The sequence below is a fragment of the Pipistrellus kuhlii genome, unplaced genomic scaffold (genome assembly GCF_014108245.1).
Source record: "Pipistrellus kuhlii isolate mPipKuh1 unplaced genomic scaffold, mPipKuh1.p scaffold_m20_p_7, whole genome shotgun sequence".
NCBI classification, from domain to species: domain Eukaryota; kingdom Metazoa; phylum Chordata; class Mammalia; order Chiroptera; family Vespertilionidae; genus Pipistrellus; species Pipistrellus kuhlii.
This window is the reverse complement of record NW_023425573.1, coordinates 10,330,026-10,355,374: the sequence shown is the minus strand read 5'-3', so window position 1 is coordinate 10,355,374 and position 25,349 is coordinate 10,330,026. Positions and strand designations below refer to the sequence as shown.

The 25,349-nt window shown below is 39.3% G+C and overlaps 1 protein-coding gene and 4 non-coding genes across 9 annotated transcripts in view; all 5 read left to right on the top strand.

Moving 5' to 3' along the window:
- The first annotated feature begins 7,014 nt into the window (after positions 1–7,014).
- NOP58 (NOP58 ribonucleoprotein) overlaps positions 7,015–25,349 on the top strand; it is a 25,396-nt gene continuing 7,061 nt past the window's right edge. The window contains exons 1-11 of one of the 5 annotated variants that reach the window (XM_036422352.2): positions 7,015–7,267; positions 8,435–8,511; positions 10,768–10,820; positions 14,705–14,826; positions 16,351–16,487; positions 17,066–17,130; positions 18,210–18,344; positions 19,568–19,713; positions 20,915–21,041; positions 24,100–24,263; positions 25,347–25,349. The exon at positions 25,347–25,349 is cut by the window's right edge and continues 132 nt beyond it. In XM_036422352.2, the coding sequence (XP_036278245.1) occupies positions 7,223–7,267; positions 8,435–8,511; positions 10,768–10,820; positions 14,705–14,826; positions 16,351–16,487; positions 17,066–17,130; positions 18,210–18,344; positions 19,568–19,713; positions 20,915–21,041; positions 24,100–24,263; positions 25,347–25,349 (1,074 nt within the window). In that variant the 5' untranslated portion in view covers positions 7,015–7,222. Of the gene's footprint in view, positions 7,268–8,428; positions 8,512–10,767; positions 10,821–10,944; positions 11,137–13,251; positions 13,271–14,704; positions 14,827–16,350; positions 16,488–17,065; positions 17,131–18,209; positions 18,345–19,567; positions 19,714–20,914; positions 21,042–24,099; positions 24,264–25,346 lie in introns of those variants that run through there. The other 4 variants (XM_036422355.2, XM_036422354.2, XM_036422353.2 and 1 more) reach the window with 4 other exon arrangements.
- LOC118710044 lies at positions 9,923–10,011 on the top strand. The gene has a single exon (XR_004985266.1). It is a non-coding gene; the product is annotated as a small nucleolar RNA SNORD70 (small nucleolar RNA).
- On the top strand, positions 10,914–10,998 carry LOC118710045. The gene has a single exon (XR_004985267.1). It is a non-coding gene; the product is annotated as a small nucleolar RNA SNORD70 (small nucleolar RNA).
- Positions 19,772–19,857, top strand: LOC118710054. Its single transcript, XR_004985275.1, has one exon. It is a non-coding gene; the product is annotated as a small nucleolar RNA SNORD11B (small nucleolar RNA).
- On the top strand, positions 21,180–21,263 carry LOC118710053. The gene has a single exon (XR_004985274.1). It is a non-coding gene; the product is annotated as a small nucleolar RNA SNORD11 (small nucleolar RNA).

Here is a 25,349-nt window from a genome sequence, read left to right as displayed (position 1 = left end):
CAGAGCCCTTGACTGGAATCCAACCCGGACACTTCAGTCTGAGGATTGATGCTCTATCCATTGAGCAAAACCGACTGCTGCTGTAAGGCCCCAAATTTTAGACTCTATTCCTTTTTGTTGCTTCTTACAAACCCTTAAGGGGTTTCTTTCCTGATCTCATCTCTTTCTTATAATATCTTGACACTCTCTTCTAAAAATAACCTCTATTAAGTTTCTATTTTCTACTCCCTTCCCCCAGGGCTCAGTAGACATGTGGTCTGCTGCTCAAATAATCTTAAGCAACAGTTTCACAAATTGTTTTGCCACTGCATTTCATGGCTTGCCATCTTTTTGGCCATTGATATTAGGTTTATTCTGCCCACCACCCACTTGTTATATGTAAATGTCACATAGGTTTGTTTTTAGAGTTCCACTCTTCAGAAGGGAGAGGGAGAGAGAGACAGAAACATCAAAATGAACTAAACAAATAGAGCCTCTACTCTCATTGAGCTTACATTCTATAGGATTCTTCTAACTCTTCAGATGGTTTTCTTTTAAAACATTCTGCCCTACCAGGCCCGGAGCAGCGGCTGCCAGGCTGGGAGCGGCCAGGCCGGAGCAGCCGGGTCGGGTGCGGCCAGGCCCGGAGCAGCATCTGCCAGGCTGGGAGCTGCCAGGCCCGGAGCAGCAACAGTCAAGTCCAGAGCAACTAGGTCGGGAGCAGCAGTGACCAGACTCAGAGCAGCTGGTTGTGGAACGAACCAGAGCAACAGAGGCCAGGCCCGGAGCAGCCAGGCCCGGAACAGCTCTCTCCTCACCTGTCCCTGCCCCACAGCTGCCTCTCAGGCATGGCTGGAAACTTTTGTGGGAACTTGAGGGTCTGCTGAATCAAGTAATAAAGGCTTAGATCTGGATGTGTTGAGTTAGTATAGTGCTGGGGTGTTGATCTGTGAATGCCTTGGGTGGGGCCTGGATGAGGCTGGTTGACCTATTTGGAAATGTCTTTTGTGTGAAGTGTATCATTGGGCATGTGGAGGTATTATTGATATGAGAAAATGCTAAGTAACTGATTTACTATCTGAAAAGGGATTTACTATCGGGAAAAGGGAGGGAGGAAGAGACTGAACATAAACTGTGCACCTATGGATGAGGACAATGGGGAGGGGGTGGAGGGTGGGGTGGGAACCTGATGGAGGGGGGAAGAAATGAGGAACCTTTGTAATAATATGAACAATAAAGATTGATTTAAAAAAATAAAAATTAAAAATAAAACATTCTGCCCTAGCCGATTTGACTCAGTGGCTAGAGCATCGTCTTAGGATTGAAGAGTCCCAGGTTCAATTCTGGTCAAGGGCACTTGCACGGGTTGCTGGCTTGATCCCCAGTAGGGGGTGTGAAGGAGGCAACTAATTAATGATTCTCTCTCATCATTGATGTTTTTATCTCTCTCTCCCCCTCTCCCTTCCTCTCTGAAATATATATATTTAAATGCTTGCTCTAGCTGGTTTGGCTTAAAAGAAAGAGTGTTGTTCTGTAGACTGAAGAATCCTGGGTTCGATTCCAGTCAAGGGCATATACCTTGGTTGCAGGTTCCTCCTGATTGGGGCCCGTGCAGGAGACAACCAATCAATGTGTTTCTCTTACATTGATGTTTCTCTGTCTTTTCTTCTCTCTTCCTTCCACTTCCCTAAAAATCAATGGGAAAATATCCTCAGGTGAGGATTTACAAAAAACAAAAACAAAAAAAAATGCTTGTTTGAAAATGAACTCAGGATTTGTTGGTGTTTTCTTCCTTTTATTTTGAGATTACATTTATGAAAGTTGGGGAGAGTGGAACCAAGGAAGTGCTTAGGTATAGAAGAAGCGACTGGCAGTGCTCTGCTTTGGCCCTCCCGAATTGTTATAGGAAGAAAGTGAGTCACGTAGGGCAGAATGGGCTGACCGAGAAGTAAAAGTCATAGTGACAGAAGTGAGCCAAGCTGGGCTCCTATTAATTATCTCACTGAAAAGTCAGAGAAAAGGGGGCCTTGGAGACAGGTTCAGTGGATGAAATGCCACTGCCTGCTGCTCCCCTGGTTGCAAGTCTTGCTGGGACCCTTTGAGTTTAGAAGAAAGAGAACACAGATACATGCGTAAGAAAGGGAGAAGAGAGCTCTGGGTGTGCCCCAAAGGAAGCCCACAAGAATTTGTTTTAATGAGTTATGATAAGACATGAAGACATGAAAATGACTGTTATAAAGAAAAAAATTTTGCTAGGGGGTGCTAACTGCCAGGGAGAGATAAATGGAAGAAAGAGGAGACAGATGTAATACTTTTACAAGAAAGAATTTTAATTAAAAAAAAAAAAAGAAAGCTAAAGAATTAAAAAAAATTTTTAATATGTTTTTTTATTATTGAGTTCAAAGGAAGGGATAGGGAGAGAAAAAGAGAGAGACAGAAACATCAATGAGGAGAGAGAATCATCAGCTGCCTTCTGCATGCCCTCCACTGGGGATTGAGCCCACAACCTAGACATGTGCCTGACTTGGAATCGAACCACAACCTCCTCATTCATAGTTTGACACTCCACCACTGAGACAAGCTGGTAGGGCCATATTTTACACAGGGAAAGGATACAGATCAAAACCAGCTAATGGGAGAAACACACAGGGCAAAATCTGGCAGAGTTCCAAACACAAAACTTCCATTGTCCTCTCCCATCAGTGAGGATTTGTTACCCTCCCAGCAATGAAGTATGACAATATTCATAGATTATCACCAACTAGGTTCAGAAATTTAAAAAAAAAAAAAATTTGATTTCAGAGAGAGGAAGGGAAAAGAGAGAGATCCATTGAGGAGGATCACCCACAACCAGGACATGTGCCCCTGACTGGAATCAAACCTAGGACCCCTCAGTCTGCAGAAGCTGACGCTATATCCATTAAGCCAAACCAGCAAGGGCAGGTTCAGAGATTTTTATTGGGGCTTAATAATCTAGGCATACCAATTGGTTGGTTGATTGATTGATTGATTGAATGATTGAATGGTTGAATTTATGGCCTGTTTGATCACATGGTTGGTTTTCCTGAATGAATAATCCCCACCCTAAACAAAGACACTCCTATCAAATATGATATAGATTACCTCTCAGAAACCAAGGGCAAAGGCCAGACTTGGGATAGGCCAAAGTATCTTATATAATAAAAGGCTAATATGCAAATTTTACACCCATGGCCCCTCCCCCGACCGGCTCCATCCCAGATCCATCCTGGCCACGGGCCAGACCCCACCTGTGCACAAATTCGTGCACCAGGCCTCTAGTTTACCATAATTAACAAGAACTTCAATTTATTTATTTTTTTCAAATCATTTTCCACCCTCATTGTATATATTTCCCCCCCTTGATGGTAATCTTTTTGATTACATACAAATGACAGATTTTTTAAAAATATTTTTTTTATTGATTTTAGAGAGGAAGGGAGAGGGAGGGAGAGAGAGATAGAAACATCAATGATGACAGAGAATCATTAAGTGGCTGCTTCCAGCACGCCACTTACTGGAGATTGAACCCCCAACCCAGGCATGTGCCCTTGACCAGAATCAAACCTGGGACCCTTAAGTCTGTGTAGGCTGACGCTATATCCACTGAGCCAAACCAGCTAGGGCACAAATGAAAGATTTTTTTATGACCAATTAATCTTCAATAGTTTTCAGAGAGGGGGGGTGTGGCCACAGATACAGGGAGGAAAAAAGTTGTATTCACTTACACACAAACAAAAACCAGTAGCCATAGCTCTCCAACTACTTCCAAGGGTTGAAAGGAAACAGAGTACAGAATTCACCAGTTGTTTACAGTAGTTCCAGATCTCAAAGAGCTGTTTTCTGTTCACAGACACATAAAACACTTTTCGTTATGTAACTCACAATGTCCCACAGACAAGACAAATAACAAAGAGTGGTAGGACAAACAGACAGAAAGACAAGTGAACAAATAATCAAAAAACTAACAAAATCACATACTCTAACTTCTGCTAGCCAACGGGGTCAAGATTCCCTGTGCCTATTTGACTGCCATCTAGCGCACATCAAATAGTCATATCATAGACAAACAAATATGCCAGATTTAATGTTATTGAAGGCAATAGTTGTACAAATCAAAACCAGAACAACATCCAGAATTGGCCATTAACTAGAAACAGAAACAAAGAGAAACAGAGAAAGACATTTGGTCAGTAAAGCTCTGTTGTCACGTGAGAGGCAACTCGAGAGCCAGAAAGATTATGTCTAGGTGAAGAGTACTCCTCTGGCACTGCAGTTTACTCAGGGTCAACAGGTAAATCATTTGGAAAGAAAATTTACTTGCAAAGAAAGTTATGAAGGAGGCCAGTTTTCAAAGGCTTGCTCATTAAAAAAAAAAATCAGAGCAAATAAACATACATTCATTTAAAGAAAAATACGTTACCAAGTTAACAATTAGTTAACAAAAAATTGCATTTTTCTCACATGAGTATCTTTTTTAAAATTCTCACCAAGGACTTTTTTAATTGACTTGAGAGAGAGAGAAACACAAGTGCATCACAGAAACGTCCATCAGTTGCTCCCCTATCCACCATATGCAGCCAGACCCAGAATGGAACCCACAACGTTTACTGCACAGGACGACTCGCCAACCAACTGAGCTACTCAGCCAGAGCTCAGATGATTATCTTATCTGCAAAGCTTTCTTCTGTCTTCAGATATCCATACTGCAAAAGTCAGCGGAAGAGTTGTTTCTCTTTGGGAGTAAATAATTTACAGAAAGGCTCAAGGTTTCATTGAATTTGGGACCTAGAACTAGACCCTAGTTTTGTTGTATCTTGTTTTTGTTTCTTCGGGTACACCATGGTTTGTGTGTTTCTTTTCTGTAGGATGTGATATGTGTGTTTACCCTTAGTGGAAGCAGGCCAGTGTTTATTTTTAAAAATATTTTTTTATTGATTTCAGAGTGGAAGAGAGAGGGAAAAAGAGATAGAATATCAATATTGAGAGAGAATAATTTATTGTCTGCCTCCTGCACGCCCCACACTTGGGAATAGAACCCACAAGCCAGGCATGTGCCCTGACCAGAATCAAACTGTGACCTCCAGCCTTTAGTTTCCTTCTTGTGGTCACCTTTTTGTCTATTTGAATTATTGTCTTAATTTAATTATATGGGCACTGTGCAAAGATAACTTCTAGGAAATGCCACAGTAAGTAAGTTTCTCATTACCTCTTTGTGTAAAGCGTTAGACACAAGGAAAAGAACTTTACTTCTTGCAGGTATTCTTTCATTAAATATTTACCAATCACTTAATGAGGTCTGACTTCATGACTAGCACATTATTCCTTATAGCAGGCGTCTTCAAACTACGGTCCGCGGGCCACATGCGGCGCGCAGAGGAGTCTGATCCGGCCCGCCAGGTTTTTTGGGCAGTGAGCGCAGCCGAGGTGTTACAGTAGGAATTAGTAGTTCATATAGTCCGACCCTCCAGCTCTCTGAGGGACCGTGATCTGGCCCACACTTTAAAAAGTTTGAGGCTTATAGGATCCAAATAAGTGAAAGATACAGATTCCATTCTCTAGCAGATGTACTGCCATTGAGGACACTAGACCCAAAAAAGTATAAAGTTATATAACAATATAAAGAGACACAGTGTTTCCAATTAATCTGCCCACCCCCCTCTATCCCCCCCCCCTCTCCCAATTAAGCCATTTTGGCTTCTCGTTTCCCTGACCACACTGGATCCTATGCTATAGTCAGTAATGCTCTGGTCTATACCATAGATCCCCCTACCCATTGATTTCCCCCCACTTTCACCTTTTTCTGTTACTTAGTTCAGAATTTTCATTTCTCTTGATGCCCGGTTGCAGAACTGCTTGTGAAAATCAAGTTACCTAGTGTTCCATAACTTCCAGGAGGTTGTTTGTTAATATTTGTAGGCAACCTGGATATTGGGACTGGGAAGCGAGACAAGAAATTTCACTGCTATTGGAAGCCAGACTTGTGTAAGAATTGGGGTATTTAAACCAGACAAGGAGACTGAATGTTATCAGAAAAGCAAATTATGAGGGGAGTTAGCTTGAAACGCAGACAGATAGGGTAGGGATCCAGTGGGAAACAAAGGCAGGTAGAACACAGACAGGGGGCAGACAGGGCAGCTTAAGCAAGCCTAATAACAGAAACCAACCATGCTGAAAAAAATAAAATAAAATGTTTTTGGATAGAGAGCAGGAGGCATGGAAACCAAGGGAGGGCCTGCAATAAACAAGGTGTACGTACACACAGAAACAGAAAGTTCAGGTTCCTTGCTGGGGATAAACAGAGCATCAATCAGGGGGTGACATAGATGGACAGGTAGCAGGCTAGTAACACATATATCCTCCTAGGATGACTCGCTTTGCTGGCATCCCATTCTTCGGGCCCCCACCCGGTGGGGGAGTCTGAATCTGCTTGTAATAAATTCTCCACACTTTTGTTTAAATCTTCTGGTTCGTGTAGCTCATTCTTCAGCATCTCCAGACACGACACCAGGAAAACACCTGGGTTCACCGAGCCGGTTATCAATTACACTCATAAAAGAACAGAACATCTGCATTCATACCTAGAGTCATTGCAGTAAAAAAAAAAAAAAAAAAGGTGGGGGTGGGGGGAAGGGAGACCCACATAAATTTGAAACACATCTGTGCCAAACCATCACTTTGGCCAGAAAGAACCATCAGGAGAGCTCGCAGGCACGGTGCCTACCGAACTGTCATCCTGAGGACTTCGAGGCAGGAGTACAGCCCAGCGGCTTGCACTTCTCCAATTACTACCCCTGAGGCAGACGCCGAGACACACGTGGAATATTTCATATGTGAGACTTAAAAATAAGCATAAGCAACGTTTTACTTTGACTTCTGTGTGAAGCCTACAGGCATAAAAACTCGTCGCCTTGCGAAATCCCGCGACAATTCGGCGGCCCTCCCGCCCCTCCCCCGTGGCGGGAACATTGCGGAAGTGACGTCACGCCGCCCGCCGGAAGCGCGTTGCCTCCCAGCATCCTCGGGGAAGGAGAAGCGCGTTCACGCGTCCTGCACGCAGTGCAGTGTGGAGCCTTTAGGCAGCGTGGTCTGCGCTCTGCAGGGAGGCGTGCGCGTCTGTGCCGGGCCAGCCGCGGCCCTGCGGGCTCGGGGGCCGCACGTCGGGCCTTTTTCCGTTGGGACTAGCGCTCACCAGGGCCGCGCCGCGCCCTGACCCGGCCTCACCATGCTGGTGCTGTTTGAAACGTCCGTCGGCTACGCCATCTTTAAGGTAGGGGGAGATGGAGCGGTTGGAGGGGGAGGGCGGTTGTGGGACCGGCGGGGAGAAGGAAAGGTTTACGGAGAGGATGGCACTGCTCAGGGGAGCAGGGGTGCCTCCTAGGCTCCCCTGCCCTGAAAGGAAGGGGAAGGCTTGGGGCCCGGGAGGCGCGTGTTTCCGCGAACACGTGGCCTCGCTCTTCGGGGTGCAGGGTTCTGGGTTAGAGGATTTGGCCGGTTAGAGAGGTGAGCAGAGGCCATCTTAGAGCTTTAAAGGTAATGAAGGAGTCCGGGTTTTAACCTGAGTGTTTTTGAAGAATGGCTGGAAAGTTTTAACGAGAGGAATAAATGCCCTGTGCTCTATGACTGGATTACAGCCTGCAAGGGTGGTTTTGCATTAAACTAGACAAGCTAAAGAGGCTTTGATGGAGGTTGACTTGAAGATGGTCATCAGAGAATTTTAAAGCTAGAACTGACGGGATTGGCTGGTGGCGTGAATGGGGTTTTGGTGTCAGTAAGTGGGTGCGTGATGATGGGGCAGAGAAGAGGAACAGGGTGGTGAGTGTTTTGTGGGGAGGGCACTAAAGAGTTACAGATTGGTTGTATGAAGCTTGCGATGTTTAAAATAGGAAGTTTTCAGCAAAGACACCCCCCCCACACACACACACACACGATCACCACCACCACTACTAGATCTGAATTCCATCCAGTTATTAAATGTGCCACTTGAGCTACTAATTTGAAAATTTTATGCTGGGTTAGAAAACTGGTTCATTATTTCAGAGGAAGAAAATAACTTACACCGTCCTCATTTCACACGTGCAGTTGTACTAGAAGTAGGGTATATGGGTGCCTAAGTTGTGCATTTATTTACTTATCTCTTTAGCTACTTATCTATTTATCATTAATCTTCACCCAAAGATATTTTTCCCATTGATTTTTAGAGTGTGTGGAAGGGAGACGGAAACAGTGATTGTTACTGGGGCTGGGGATCTGGGTATGTGTGTGTGTGACTTTGAAGGAAACATATGTGTGTTTAATCTGCATTCATACAGAAACTCAGGCATGACTGGAATCTAACTCAGGACCCTTCAGTATGAGGTCTGACACTCTAACCACTGAGCTACTGTTTGGGACTAAACTGTTCTGTTTTTTAAAATTACTTAAATATTTATTACAGGTTTTGAATGAGAAGAAACTTCAAGAGGTTGATAGTTTGTGGAAAGAATTTGAAACTCCAGAGAAAGCAAATAAAATGTAAGTCACCTTGAAAATAAGAATGTAGCATTTCACATCTATAGGGGTTCTTTTTACATACCCCTCCCCTCTGTTCACGGAATTGTTATTTTTCATAACTTTTGTTTTAAAAAGTATTTCAGGAATGATATTGGTATAAGCCTAATTTCCTTATTTGGTGCATAAGCTATCTCTACTAATTTGTATTAGATCCAGACTAGATTGGGCAGCAACACAAATTACTTTTTTGTAAGTTCTTTCAAAGCACGAACTGATTGTGAATTAAGTATAAATTTTAGTTAAAAGTAATATTTGTCAAAAAGCATGGATTTAACTTAGTTTCTCTAAGTTAGTATCATTCAAATGTTTTTTAACCTACTATGCAGTTTATTCATTCTTTATGACTTCAGCTTCCTATCTCCCACTGGAGGAATATCTAGCTAGGAAATCCTGGAAAGGTAGTCTGAGAAAGGAAAAGAGTGTGTAATGTTGATGCCAGCTAAAGGAATGAGGGGTAAGAGAGAGCTGGCTTTTCCTCAGGGCAGTCAACATGGCTCTCACCATCTGTGAATCACCTTATGAAATTATCCATTTAGTGAATGAGCCCTAGGAAGGACCTGACTAATATCTTGATACATGTGGGTTTAGGTTATGTCGTTGGATGTTAAGGGACATTTCATAATTCATCTGCCAGTGCTAATAAAAATTCACAAGAATAGAAAAAAACTACTAAAGCTTGCTGAAGATAGTATTGAACCCAAAGAAATGTCATACTAAATAATTAGAGAAACAAATGTGTAGTTCCAGCATTTGTAGTGGCATAACCCTAAATTTTAAATAATGCTCATTGGTACTGTAATTGTTGAATAAACTTTAGTATATCTATAGATCTCTTAGAAATCTAGGGAGTGGTCTATGATATACTGAGAAAACCATGCTTCAGATTTTGTATAATATGGTCCCATTTTTGCCATGTTCTTGTGTATCTATATATGCATTTATGCAAATGCCACTGCAGAAAGGTGCAAATAGGGGTGAAGTGAGGCAGGATAGATGAAATTACTACTTTTCCTCAAATCATTGTATTGTTGGGTGTTTCTGACCAGGTGAGAAAAGCTTGCTTAAGATAATATTTGAGACACAATAGAAGACTGAAACACCCCCCCCCCCCCCCCAAATATATTTTTGTTGATTTCGGAGAGGAAGGGCGAGGAGGAGAGAGAAACATCAATTATGAGACTCATTCATTGGCTGCTTCCTGCATGCCCCTTACTGGGGATTGAGCCCACAATCCGGATATATGCCCTTGACTAGAATTGAACCCAGGACCCTTCAGTCCCCAGACTAATGGTCTATCCACTGAGCCAAACTGGCTAGGGCTAATTTTCTCTTTTTAAAGGAATATATGCTTTAATTGGCTGGGTTAACTTAATTCATTGTTGTCAATGATGTATTCTTATTGGAACTGAATCTAAGTGATCTCACTCAACTATTCGTCACTACCACTGAGACAGCAATGGATTAAATGTCTTTGTTTCCATATGAAATGATAATCTGCACATAACTGGGTGGAGAAAGAGGGGAGTAAAAATAAGATCGACAGCAATCAGATTTGACAATAAGCTGTTGTTTAATGGTATTTTTACTGGAATGACAAATTAGTGTCATAAGCTTCCTAAGACAGACTCCTTTTCTTAGGCATCTGAGTCTAGTTTTAAGCAACAGAGGTTATGTTGAAGCTTCAGCATCTTTCCTGTGGTTTAGATGTGGTAGTCAACCTCTTTCCTGTTCTATGTTTCCTTCAAAGCCTACAACTTCCTCTATAATAGTCCAAACATTAGTAGGCTAACATTTAGAGGAACTGGTCATTTTTAAAATATATATTTTTTATTGATTTTTTTTTTTTTTTTTTTTTACAGAGAGCAAGAGAGAGGGATAGAGAGTTAGAAACATCGATGTGAGAGAAACATCGATCAGCTGTCTCTTGCAACCCCCCCCCCCCCCCCCCCCCCCGGGGATGTGCCCACAACCAAGGTAGATGCCCTTGACTGGAATCGAACCTGGGACCTTTCAGTCTGCAGGCCGATACTCTATCCACTGAGCCAAACTGGTTTCGACAGAACTGGTCATTTTGTGAATAATATCTAACCTTGTACCCTGGTACCCTTTGGAGGGAAGTTATCAGTGCATGCTTTGGAAACAGTCGAACAACCTTTCCTAAACATGTGGCTTTTACAGAAATCAGTGTGCCTGCATGACTTCTTTTCTTTCTTCTAGAGTTAAGCTAAAACATTTTGAGAAATTTCAGGATACAGCAGAAGCATTAGCAGGTAAAGTAAAAGGCTAACTTTTTTGTTTTTAATCTTGACAATTTGTTATCCTTATTAAAAAATTGTTTGCTTCAGTTGCCTGAGTTAACCTTATTTGATGTTGTCAATGATGCATTCTTTTCAGAACTGAATTTAAGTGATCTAACAAATTCGTCACTACCACTGAGACAACATTGAGTTAGCTTTTTTCACCATAGGGCTGGTTTCCCTCCCCATGTGATGAGAGCTGAGAAGTGGTTAAATTGATCTCCCTGTGGAAACCAACAGCATAATGCTAAAGCACAATTCAGTAAAAGCTGTTCTACAAGGGACCAAGGTAATGTGGTCGAGCACACAGCTCTGATCATTCTACTCTAATGGTATAGTTGAGAAAAGCCAGCATTCCCAGTTGAAATAATAAAACAGCTCTCCAAGGATACACATTTTTTAGTTTGAAAAGGCACATTATTAAAAGTTTTAGGAAAACTAATACCTTTAGGTTTGTGTATATTATGAAACTCAGGCATTAGAGCTGTTACCTAAGGAGGCGTGATTTTTTATGCTTTAGACTAGGGGTGTCGAACTCAATCAGAGAAGGGGCCAAAATCTAAAATCCAGCCTAAATCGTGGGCCGAATGGTTTACTGAACAGTCATAAACTGTCATTGTGATGGAAACGCAGCCGGAGTGCAGTGATGACAGCGCGGTGCGGGCCACATTGCAAGGCCTGGCGGGATGGATTTGGCCCGCGGGCCTTGTGTTTGACACGTGCTTTAGACAGTGTTTTCCGAACTTCTGACATATGTGTACCCCTTCTATAATTTTTGTAACGCTGAGTACCCCTCGTACTCATGAGAACGTAGAATTAGGCGCAGCTAAGCACGGAGTAGTGCATATCTCCACCAAACTCTTCCTGTACCCCTGGGGGTACGCACCACACTTTGGGAAACACTGCTTTAGAAGAATGGATGTCTCATCCTTCAATTAATCCTTCTGATAGGACAACAGACATAGGATAATAGGGTTTATTAACTTGACTTGGCTTCAGTAGGCAATTGGTTTTATACATTGTTGTTTTTTCAATATTAGGGGACACAAGACCAGATATAAAACCCTAATCATAAATTTTTCAGTTGCTTAGATTCTATATCAAATCAGTCAACTACTTGAAGTATAATTTGAAAATGAAGAGCCATAAGTAAGGATGTGTCTTATTGAATTTGACAGACCCAAATAATTTGGTTCATCAGCCACAGGAGAAGGATATAGTTCTCTTGTGAAACTTAGGAATTCAACTAAATAAATATGCTGGATTATTAATGGGCCATCCTAATCTTTTTTTTTTTTTTTTTTTTTAATATTGATTTTTTACAGAGAGGAAGGGAGAGAGAGAGAGAGCTAGAAACGTCGATGAGAGAGAAACATTGACCAGCTGCCTCTTGCACACCCCCCACTGGGGATGTGCCCGCAACCAAGGTACATGCCCTTGACCGGAATCGAACCCGGGACCTTTCAGTCCGCACACCAACGCTCTACCACTGAGCCAAACCGGTTTCGGCTGGGCCATCCTAATCTTGACAAAAGGGGTGAGCTGAAGGAAAACCCAACCATAAGCCAATTTTTTTTTTAATTTTAAAAAATGGTTCTAGGGCTGCTAAATTGTTAATGAAAGCTTTATAGTGCCATAACGCACAACTATGATAATTTTTATCTGGGGACTTTTTAAAAATATGGTTCTGTACATTATTGCTTTAAAATTTAATATGGGTAGAAATATAGGTAAATATATTGGGATGCATTTATCACATAGAGTTGTAAAAGCTCTAAGCTCTGATCCTCAGTGGCCTCTCTTGAACTTTTTGTATATAACCTCTAATCTTTTTAGTACAGTTCTGATCAATCCTTATTGAACTATTAAATGGATAGGTCCAACCTCTACCCAAACATGAAGCAAGTTTTTACTATAACTAATATATTGGTCACAGTTTGTCAGATTTTTTATTCATCGCTCCAAAATCTTGAAACAAACCTGTGAAGTAGGTAATATCACTGTTTTTAGATGATAAAACTGAGGCTTCAGAGGAAGCACATTTCCCTACCAGGTTTTTGGTATTTCTTAAAATGTTGTAAGGTAAATAGTGAAAATTCTATACTAAGTGAGAACCCTCTGACACCTTAATCCAAGTTCCATGAAGGCAGAGACTGTTGTTTGCTCTCAAATCCCTAGATTCTAGCACGTAAATAATTTGGGGTAAATGAATGAAAGTAAAAAGCTCTGTCAAAATCTGGTCATAGAAACCTCACTGTCTTTTCTCATCTTTTACCAGAAATTTTAACATTGCCTTATTACTAAGAGTAGAGTTCTTCCTGAGAATTAAACTTCCCACTGCCTGTTACAAGAGCCAAAATGCAGTGGTTGCAGATGTCAGACTATATGTTAACGCTCCATATTGTAAGAAAGCATTTGATGGGGTGTGTTGTCAATTTATACTGACCCCAGAGGTTCAAATATGACTTTTCAATGAAAAGGTTTACTTTATTTTTTTAAATACAGTAACTTTTTTTTTATATGTATTTTATTGCTTTTTTTACAGGAAGATAGGGAGAGGGATAGAAAGTTAGAAACATTGATGAGAGAAACATTGATCAGCTGCCTCCTGCACATTCCCTTGACCAGAATCAAACCTGGGACCTTTCAGTCCACAGGCCAACACTCTATCCACTGAGCCAAACCAGTTTCGGTGAAAAGGTTTATTTTTACTCTAGGTCAAATTTTTAAGATCTAAGTCTTCGAAATAGTCACAGTAAAGTTTGGGCCATCCTACATTTGGATGAAATGAGAACTATTAGGAGATGCTGAACAGTGGCCAGTAACGAAGATAAGTAGAGGGAAGACTCAGCTTCACCTTTCCCTGTCACCATCTCTATGTGTCATCTTTTTAAAGTACATATGAACAGTAATTAACGAACTTTTTTATAAAGGGGGGATAAATGTAAATGTTAGAATAGAGAATAGAGTGTTTTAAAGTATATGTTCCCTTTTCCCCATTGACCCTTTCAAGTCCACCTCTATAAGTTTTTAATTATGTAAGGAAAGAATACAACTCTTATTAAAAAGGAAAATTACTAAGCAATCAGCATTGTAAAAGGTTAGATCCCAATAAAAATAGGTTGAATCTTAGCTTTTTAGAATGCAGAGAGCTGTGTGGTAGCCAAAAGTTTTCGTCTTTACCTTTCATATTTCCAGGTAATAAATGAAAGTGATGTGTAATTCCGATGAATGGAGATATTGTCAGGAAGAAAGAGCAAGTGTCTGGATGTCTAAATGCTTGGCCTTCGAAATTATGACAAACTTCCTTCTGCCAGGCATACTTTAAATTCTACTAAAACCCAGACGAATATGAAAAGGGTATTAGTTCATGTGGGTTTAGAAGATCTCAGTGTAGGTCTAAGGAAGGTGAGAGTTATGAAAGTAAGGTTTAAAGTTATGAAAGTAAGGTTTAAAGCTTAACCGAAATGAAAGCTGTCCCAAAATTGAACAGGCTGCCTCTGTACTAACATTTCCATCGGTGGAGGTTTATAAGCCCGATGACACCTGTGGATTGGGAGTTGGCAAAGGTTAGGCCCCACTTCAATATGCTTACATAGCAGCAGAACCTTCCGTTTAACTCCTGGTTCTCGAATAGAAATGAGGGTGACGAGATCAGATGATGTGACATGTGTAACTTGTAAAACATGTTTATCATTTCACAGTAGAAACCATGTTAAATTTAGCCCTTTTGAAAGGGAATGCATATTTTTATTTTTTAAATTTAAATAAGATCTTAAGCTCTTACAGTTAAAAATTGAGCATTAACTCTTGTTTTTTTTTATTTGTTTGTTGTTGTTGTTTTTTTTCCTGAAAAGCATTCACAGCTCTGATGGAGGGCAAAATCAACAAGCAACTAAAAAAAGTTCTGAAGAAAATAGTAAAAGAAGCCCACGAACCCTTAGCTGTTGCTGATGCTAAACTAGGAGGGGTCATAAAGGTAAAGTGACTCTTCCTTCGAGCTTCTACTCAGAACTCACCATTCGGCATAGTGATCTCAAATCTCGACCTCCCAATCAGTTGTTCGTCATAAGTTCTCAGATTTTTATCTTTTTCCCCTAGGCTGCATCATTGATTTCGATATGATTATCAGAGCTAAGCATGTATGTTAATTGTAGGAAATTCAAATACACCCAAAAAAGATATTTTAAAAAATAGCTTTAATCTTGCCACCTGGAGATTGTCCGTTAACCATTTGTGTATATCCTGTCATATTTTGGTTTAGGCACATTCCCCCCCTCCCCCTTCCAACGTTAATGGAGTCATGACATTTCTTTTTTAGTGTATGTGTTTGTTAGAAAACTTTTCCCCCGAAAATAAGACAGTGTCTTATATTAATTTTTTCTCCCAAAGTTGTGCTAGGTCTTATTTTCGGGGAAACACAGTGAGTTAAACAAAGTGAAAGTGGAAGGAAAGACCAGAAAAGTAGGCTCCCAAAAATGAAAGGCAGAACCGTTTGAGAGCCAGTTGTGATGGTTTGATCTTCGAAATTATTTTATGTTGTAGATTTTGTAGATAGGAAAGTTAGAGATTTGAGTATTTTTAAAGCTAGGATTATAAATTTAAGAGGTTTGTGTAAATAGATTACTTCTAATACTATCAGGTCATGAAGTCTTAGTTGATGGTGTCAGTCTCTACATTCTTAGTTTATTTCTGTTAAAAACATTAACTTCTAGCTCTTGCTGTTTTGGATGGCTTCTGTGGATAGAGCATTGGCGTGTAGACAGAAGGATCCTGAGCACATATCCGGGTTGCAGGCTCAATCCTCAGTAGGGGATGTGCAGAAGGCAACCTATCATTAACTTTTAGCATAAGTATATAAACAGACATGCAGACGGCAAGTTGCTTTATGGTGTGATTATGGTATCTTTAATTTTTTCAGTTTCTCCATTTAAATTAACACTGAGCACTTCTCTGCCTTTTGGCTAAGATCAAATACAGTAAAAAAAATTTACACAGAATATTACATTCTAAATATTTGTTTCTTAAACATGATGCAATATATACAATTTTGATATGGTGGACAAGAACTGTAGATTTGTATGATGGAGTTAGCAAATACACTCAATATGACAAAATGTATTTTTTTGTACACATACATATTAACATGTATATATTTGGAGATCTGACAAGTTCAGGGTGAAATGGCCCAAAATGCTGGTGTTGATTAACACATGTATTATGTGTATTTGGCAGTACCTAACCGATGCTAACATTTATCTGTAGGACTTTTCTGTAGGTTCAAAATTTTGCTTTTTATTCACTTGTCCTAGAGTGTATTGATTAAAATCTGTGTATGTTATCTTTATAATTTTTAAAGTTAGTTTTATAATTTTTAAAAGAAGACAAGTAAGATAGTAAAAGATTTCTCACACCAATAAAACACAGAACTAGGTTAAACTGTATTTAACTTTTTATAGCTTTTATTTCTTTAGTACAAATGATTTTTTTTTTTTTTTAATAGGAAAAGCTAAATCTCAGTTGCATCCATAGTCCTGTTGTTAATGAACTTATGAGAGGAATTCGTTCACAGATGGATGGATTAATACCTGGGGTAGAACCACGAGAAATGGCAGCTATGTGTCTTGGGTTGGCCCACAGGTGAGATTTAATTGAAAACAAAGTTGGATTTTACTTAGTAAACAATTATATAGTACTGTTCTAAGCACATTCTACGATTCTTACAGCAATAGTAGTGCCCTCATTTTACAGATGCTCTGGTAGGGTCCCTAGTGGCTTCCCTCCCTTCTGGTTGGCCCTGCCCCGTATTCGAACTCCAGGTCAAGGGGGCAATTTGCATACTACACTTTATTATATAGGTTATTCCTCCTTACCTTTCTGTTTTCAGGTGTTAACAGTACTGCATTTTTTTTGTTACCTGCTGGTATAAGACATTAATATGCTATAATCTGAATCAATATGACCTGTACTATACAGCATTATTCTAGTTGTCATTCGTAAATGAATGTTACAGAACTATGGGTTATAGCAGGACAGGTGTATTATTTTCTTCTTAAATGTGTATTTTTTGGTCTTGCAACTGATTTTCCCATGAAGAAAAAGTAAAACTAAAACTAGCTCTGAGGGTAGGGATTTGGGTTTTTACAAGTTTTTCAGGTATTAATTATAAAATGCTTTTTATAGTTGCTATCTTAGTAATTTATCTTCCTTCTCCCCAGCTTGTCCCGATATAGATTGAAATTTAGTGCTGATAAAGTGGACACAATGATTGTTCAGGCAATTTGTAAGTATAATAAATGTGAGGTCTACACTGTTCTGAATTTTTCCCCCCTTACTGTTAAAACTGTATCTTTTATAATTCTGTTGAGAAAGAAAGTAACTAGAACTCTCTTTTAAATATTTTTAATTGATTTGGGTTGTCGGGAGGGAGGGCGTTAATTAGCTGCTTTTCACATGTACCCCTGATCAGGGATTGATGCCACAACCTGGACATGTTCTCTGACTGGGAATTGAACCAGTGACCTTTTGGTGCTGGGACCAATATTCAACAAACTAAATCCCACTGGCCAGGGCATAACTAAAACTCTTTATAAGAAATTGGAAAATGCAGAATAGGAAAAGAAAAACTACCCATAATTTAGACTAGTTGGAAATAATGTGAATGTCATTATAAGTGTAAACCAGTTCATTTGTTTTCCATAAAAAGTGCTAAAATTATATGAGGACTGTATTGTGTTGTTTTGCTTTTATCACTTGGTTTTATAATAGGACATTTCATATTAAGTGACTTTTTTTTTTAAATACTATGCATTTTTCAATTTTAAAAAGACCTTTAAACAGCAATTGCATTTCTGGGTGTATACCCAAAAGAATTTAAAGCAGGTATGCAAACAGATACTTATACACCCCTGTTCATACAGCATCATTTACAGTATCAAAAGATAGGAATATATCATATGCCTGTTAACAGATGAGTGGACAAACATAATGGTATATACACATCCTTAAAAAGGGATGAAGTTCTAGTACATGCTACCTACAACAGAGATGAATTTTTAAAAAAATGCTAAGTGAAATAAGCCACACTAAAAAAGACTTGTGAGGTTCCTACAATAGAATAGGCAAATACATAAAGAGACAGTAGAACAGATGACCAGGGCCTGGGGGAAGGTGAGGGTGGAGAGTTAGTTTGGGATGATGAAAGGGAGGGTTCTCTAGTGGTTGCACAACATCGTGAATGTACTTGATGCCACTGAAATGTACATTTGAAAATGGTTAAAGTGATCAATTTTATGTGTATCTACCCCAATTTAAAAAATCCTTTTAAATTCCTGTTTTGTTTTTTATTTTAATCTGCTGCAGCTTTGTTGGATGATTTGGATAAAGAACTAAACAACTACATTATGCGGTGTAGAGAATGGTATGGCTGGCATTTCCCTGAATTAGGAAAAATAATTTCAGATAATTTGACATACTGCAAGTGTTTGCAGAAAGTTGGTGAGTTAACTTTATGCTTTAAAAACCTGAGTTAAAATTTTTTTTTCTTAACAAGCTTCCCATAATTTTTTACAACTAAAATTATGTTTTATGTGTGGCCATATTAATATCTGTTAAATTTCAAGAACAGACAACTTTTATTTTGAAGGCCTGTGCAACAGAATGTGGGTCTCTAATTTTTCTTTAAATGACTTCTTCTAGTGAATATGTCTCATAGTGAATTTTTCATTAATAAGGGCAACGACAGATGGGATATCCATAATTAATATTAAAAACTATATTGCTGTTTGTATTGTTACTGTTGTAATCTATATTAGTAATAGAGTAGTATTAGTAGAAGATGCTGAATATTAATAAATGAGTTACTTGGCTCATTATATTGCCATGTTATTGTCCCAAGGATTTATGGCCCTCACTTCTATATAATCTTAACTACCAGTTGTCTGTCACAGTAATAGTTCTGTTGAAGGGCTTTGTGTCGGTGGTGGGTTTTTCTTTTCCCCCCATTTATTTATTTATGTGTGGTGGGGTTTTTTTTTTTAAATATATTTTATTGATTTTTTTACAGAGAGGAAGAGAGAGGGATAGACAGCCAGAAACATCGATGAGAGAGAAACATCGATCAGCTGCCTCCTGCACACCCCCTACCAGGGATGTGCCCACAACCACAATAGAACCACTGGAATCAATCCTGGGACCCTTCAGTCCGCAGGCCGACGCTCTATCCACTGAGCCAAACCGGTTTCGGCTATTTATTTGTTTCTTGAGGAAGCTGATGGATGGGGAGAGGTTTAACTCTCTAAAATTAAACCTTTACATAGGACAATTACTAGGCCAAATTTGTTTGATTTTTGTTTAGGCACCTTTTCTTTTTTGCTTTTTTTAAAAATATATTTTATTGATTTTGTACAGAGAGGAAGGGAGAGAGATAGAGAGTTAGAAACATCGATGAGAGAGAGAGTCATCGATCAGCTGCCTCTTGCACACCCCCTACTGGGGATATGCCCGCCACCAAGGTACATGCCCTTGACCGGAATCGAACCCAGGACCCTTCAGTCCCCAAGCCTACGCTCTATCCATTGAGCCAAACCGGTTTCGGCCTAGGCACCTTTTTCATTGGCTTATCTCTGCCCCCCCCCCCCCTTTTTTTTTGACTGTTTGGTGGCTTTTGTTATAATTCATTCAAAAGTGATTCTTCCTCATCCTCTGCAAACATTCCATAGGTGACAGGAGGAATTATGCCTCAGCCCAACTTTCTGAATTACTGCCAGAGGAAGTTGAAGCAGAAGTGAAAGCAGCTGCAGAGATATCTATGGGAACAGAGGTTTCAGAAGAAGATATTTGCAACATTCTGCATCTCTGCACTCAGGTAAACTACATATAGAGAAACTAGTTGTGGTGGTACCAGCATTGCAATAATAATTTTCTGATGGCAGTGATGATTTTTAAACTTATTGTTCACCTGATAAAGAAATATGAGGGTGTTCAGTCACTACCTCATCTGATGCCATCTTGATTTATATACTTAAAGTACTAATTTATTTGTGTTTTTGCATTGTTAGGATAATGATTATAAATTCATTAAGAAGGCAGAGAAGGATAGCTTGAGTTATTTTAACTTCTATGTCTATAGCCTATCGTGATTTTTTTTCCCTTTCTTTCCTTTAGAAATAGCTGTACAAGAATCAGAGAGTGACACAAATGTCTTATCTTTGGAAGTTTTTAAAAAATAACAGTAATATTGGTTAATACTTTATTTACATATTTTATTGAATTTCTGAGAGGAAGAGAGAGGGGGGAGAGAGGAACATCAGTGATGAGGGGCTGTGCCATAGACGGGCGCCCCAAGACGTTCAGTGCAATAGCACAACCGATCCCGGAGAAGCCGGCGGGAGCCCCGGGGAGGGTTCTCTTTCCTTTGTGAAGGGCAGAGTGCCCTGGAATGGGTTCCTTTTGCCCCAAGAGAAACATCAGTGATGAGAGAGAATCATTGATTGGCTGCCTCCTGCATGCCCTCTACTGGGGGTGGAGCCCGAAATGCAGGGTTGTGCCTTTGACCATAATCAAATCTGGGACATTTCAGTCTGCAGGCTGACACACTATCTACTGAACCAAACCAGCTAGAGCTTGGCTAGCATTTTTAGTTTACTGGTATTAAGTTGCTTACATACATCTATCTATCTATAACACAAATATGCTGATTAATCAAGACGCCTTAATGGGTTGACCAGACAGGAGGAGATTGTGCATGCAGCATTGGGGGCAGACTGCAGGGGCCTCCACTCGACTGCACTGGGGAAGGGCCTGAACAGCAGTTGCTGTGGGTGCTGCAGGTGCAGGGAGCGAGGCAGGGCCAGACCGGTGACTTGAGAGTGGTCGGTGCCGCACGATTTCGAATTGCATGCTGGGCTCCTAATTATGCAATAAAAATCTTAACAGCAGCCCTTCTATAGGAAACTTGTATGCAATGATTAGTTCTGTGATAGATATAGGACTCTGAGGTTTTAGACTTGTAAAATTTAAACTGTACTCAATCATTTATGAATTATTCATTTTGTTCCTTATACTAGGTGATTGAAATCTCAGAATATAGAACCCAGCTCTATGAATACCTACAAAATCGAATGATGGCCATTGCCCCCAATGTCACGGTCATGGTTGGAGAATTAGTTGGAGCACGGCTTATTGCTCATGCAGGTGATGATTTTAATGTAATTTGTAATGTGGATATTGAGTTTATTCCTAGCTAGGACTTTTTAAAATCTTTAAACTACAGTTATTAAAGAAATTTTAGATAATAGAGTTAGGTAATATGTGGGTGAGGGCTAAGGACCAGTGTTCGATGATGATTTTTACTTGTATGCCTGATTTCCTTTGGGATAATGAAGGCATCTTTAGTCACTACCTCTTCTGAGACACTTGTCCATTATCAGAAATTTGCTGTTCATTAGAATAATCAGATGAATACAAGAGGCTATGATCAATTAACATTTTATAATAATAAAAAAAAAATCAACTGATGGTTACCAGAAGTGTTTGGAGGCTTGGTGAAAAAGATGAAGGAATTAAGAAGTACATATTGGTAGTTACAAAATAGTCCCAAGGAAGTAAAAGTAGAGCATAGAGAATATAGACAATAATACTGTTATAGCTATGTATGGTGCCGGCTTGGTACTTGAAATACCAGTGAACATTTTGTAAATAACATTTTGTCTAACCACTTGTGTAAAGTATGTAATTGTTGTATACCCAAAAATAATACAAAATAACATTGAAGGTCAACTTTAATTGGAAAATTATCTGGCCCCATTGGCTTAGTTGGGTTGAACATCGATAGTCCTGTATAATGATGAACTCCCAGGGTATATGCCTGGGTATAAAGTTCAATCCCTGGTTGGAGCACATTCAGAAGGCATCAATGTATGTTTCTTGTTCTTTCCCTTCCTCTTCCTAAGCATATTCTCAGGTAAGGATTTAAAAAAGAGCCGAAACCGGTTTGGGTTTGGCTCAGTGGTAGAGCGTCGGCCTGTGGACTGAAAGGTCCCGGGTTCTATTCCTGTCAAGGGTATGTACCTTGGTTGCGGGCGCATCCCCAGTAGGGGGTGTGCAAGAGGCAGCTGGTCGATGTTTCTCTCTCATCGATGTTTCTGGCTCTATCTGTCTCCCTTCCTCTCTGTAAAAAATTAATAAAATATATATATAAATAAATAAATAAATAAATAAATAAAATAAAAAAATAATAAAAAAGAAACAAAATTTGAAACTGATTGGATCAAAACTTGAGGAGTTTTGAGAAATCACAGCAGGTAATGATACAATCATGCACTACTGTATGACAGGGATACAGTCTGAGAAACTGGTCATTGTTGGGCCATTTCAACATTGTACGAATGTTATAGAGTGCACGTACACAGACCTAGATGGTGCAGCTTCCTACATCACTTGGCCTACTGCTGTCATATATGTGGTCTATTGTTGAAGGAAATGTCAGACTATATAAGCCTTAATCAAGAATGTGTTTCGCCCTGACCAGTTTGGCGCAGTGGATAGAGTGTTGGCCTACGGACTGAGAGGTCCCAGGTTCGATACTTGTCAAGGGCATGTATACCTTGGTTATGGGTATATCCTCAGTAGGAGGTGTGCAGGAGGCAGCTGATTGCTGTTTCTCTCTCATCAATGTTTCTAACTCTATTCCTCTCCCTCTTTGTAAAAAATTAGTAAGATATATATATATATTTTTTAAATGTGTTTCACAATTGAATATGCTGTTTTATATTTTAATATATTTGACATACAAAAACATTTTAAATAAGGAACTTATAATAAAACTCAATACATATATATGGTGGTATTGTAAATATAGTAAGGTATTGGTTCATTATTTTATATTGGAGACGTAATAATGCATCAATAAAGATCTTTTTTCTTTTTTAAAAAAATATATTTTATTGATTTTGTACAGAGAGGAAGGGAGAGAGAGTTACAAACATCGATGAGAGTCATCCATCAGCTGCCCCTTGCACAGCCCCTACTGGGACTATGCCTGTAACCAAGGTACATGCCCTTGACCAGAATCGAACCCGGGTCCCTTCAGTCCCCAAGCTGACGCTCTATCCATTGAGCCAAACCGGTCTCGGCCCATCACTAAAGATCTTAATGTGTCCCCTACAACCAAGTGTTTAAACTAGTATAGATACTTCATTGGTTAAATATGTCATCAGATATCCCCAGTTTTATATTACTGGAGACGTAATAATCCATCACTAAAGATCTTAATGTGTCCAGTTGTAAGGATGGAATCATTTAAGATGATTTGTTGTCTGCATCCAAAATTTCATAGGTTTATCTAAATTTGTAGCAGATCTAACAAAGCAGCAACTTTTCCTACTCAATTTGTGTACTTATAATCATATCTCCATCCATATCTTAACTATGGATAAACAAAAGTGTTTGGACTTTATCACTTGGTTCTATAAGATGTCCTAATAAGTTTCCACTTTTATGGGATTGTTGATTTTTTTTTTCATATCTGAAGTATATTTGATATTTAAAATCTCAAAAAATAGAGATTAGATTGAGGGTTGTCTGCAGGTATGTATGTTGATATTTATACTATAGTCCTGGTGCACAAAATTTGTGCACTCTGAGGAGGGCAGTCCCTCAGCCCAGATTGCGAGAGGGTGCAGGCCAGGCCTAGGGGTACACTTGGAAGGTTGGCCAGCCAGGGAGGGGCTGCTTGAGAACTCCAGGGTGTGTCCTGCCTGTCTCCGTTAGTCCTGATTGGCTGGACCCTAGCAGCAAGCTCACCTACAGGTCAGATTGTCTACCCCCTGGTGGTCAGTGCACATCATAGCGTGCAATAGAGGAGCCTTAGCATGTCATTAGCATATTACACATTGATTGGTTGAATAGACCGGACACTTAACATATTAGGCTTATTATATAGGCCCTCGTGGTATGCTAATTAGAGTGAAAAATAATAAAACCATTTATCAGGCAAATATGTTAAATTGAACAAGCTCAATCTTCAGCTTATCATAGACATTCATCATACTTTTGCTTGTGATGCTAATGGAAGAATCACAAATGTTGAGGCATCTGGATTTTTAGGAAATTCTACACTTAGAGAAAGTTTTTGTATTATATCAGATTTTTGTTCTGTTGGCTATAATAACCAGACTGTAGGTTCTGTATTTAATGCATGGAACTTTGAAGTAATTAAAAAATGATTGTAGCTACTTCTTTTCTCTTGAAGGTTCTCTTTTGAATTTGGCCAAACATGCAGCTTCCACAGTTCAGATTCTTGGAGCAGAAAAGGCACTATTCAGAGCTCTGAAGTCTAGACGGGATACCCCTAAGTATGGTCTCATTTATCATGCTTCGCTCGTAGGCCAGACAAGTCCCAAACACAAAGGAAAGGTGAGTTTGAGTTTTCGTGAGGTAGACTTTTCTCTCTTTTTTTCTCCAAGCAATCATTTTTCCTCATACTCTGTAGTATGCAATGAATCTTTCTATTCTCATTAAATAGAGAATGGTGAATTCTTTCAGCTTAAAAATCATTCTGTATACTGAAAGAAAAAGTTTAAAGAAAGTAATTTTGATGCTGTTAAAGCCATCTTATTTCCTGTGTCAGTAGTTTCATAGAATTCACTCATAAGTAAGGGGTACATCAAAAGTGTTCTTGTTTTGAAGCCGGTTTGGCTCAGTGGATAGAGAGTCAGCCTGCAGACTGAGAGGTCCCGGGTTCGATTACGGTCAAGGGAATGTACCTTGGTTGCGGGCACATCCCCAATGGGGGGTGTGCAGGAGGCAGCTGATAGATGATTCTCTCTCATTGATGTTTCTAACTCTCTGTCCCTCTCATTTCTTCTCTATAAAAAATCAATTATATATATATATATATATATATATATATATATATATATATATTTTTTTTTTTTTTAAGTGTTCTTGTGGCAGGAAACCAACTTAGCATACACAGATTTTGTAATTTTACAAATTATAATAAAAGAATAGCCCTGCCCAATGATGTGTCTACTTTGTAGGGCACATATTTTTTTTATTTTTATTTTGGAAAAACGGGGCACATATTTTTTTAAAGAAATGAAAATTTTATAAAATTCAAAGCAAAGTGATAGGAGAAATTAAGAGTTTGTTAATTAAGAGTTTAGGAGTTTGTTAATAAATTAAGAGTTAATAAAATGTTAATTAGCTTGAAAAGGGGGCTGTACTTTTTCTGGTTGACATCATTGTGTAGAATTAATATCATTGAGTAGAAACTAAAGGAGGGAATTAGGATAGCTTGAACTGGTTTTAGCCATAACTACTAAAAATCTCTTTATGCACCAAAATGATGGTGGTTGTACAGAACTAGTTAACCATTATATAGCATCAAAGATATAAGATAGGTGGCTTGATTTGTGTGATTCCAAATGCTTTTGTAATTCCTGGTTTACAGGAAATCCTAGCATGAATGTTTCTAATTTCAAGTTTTCTGTTTAGATT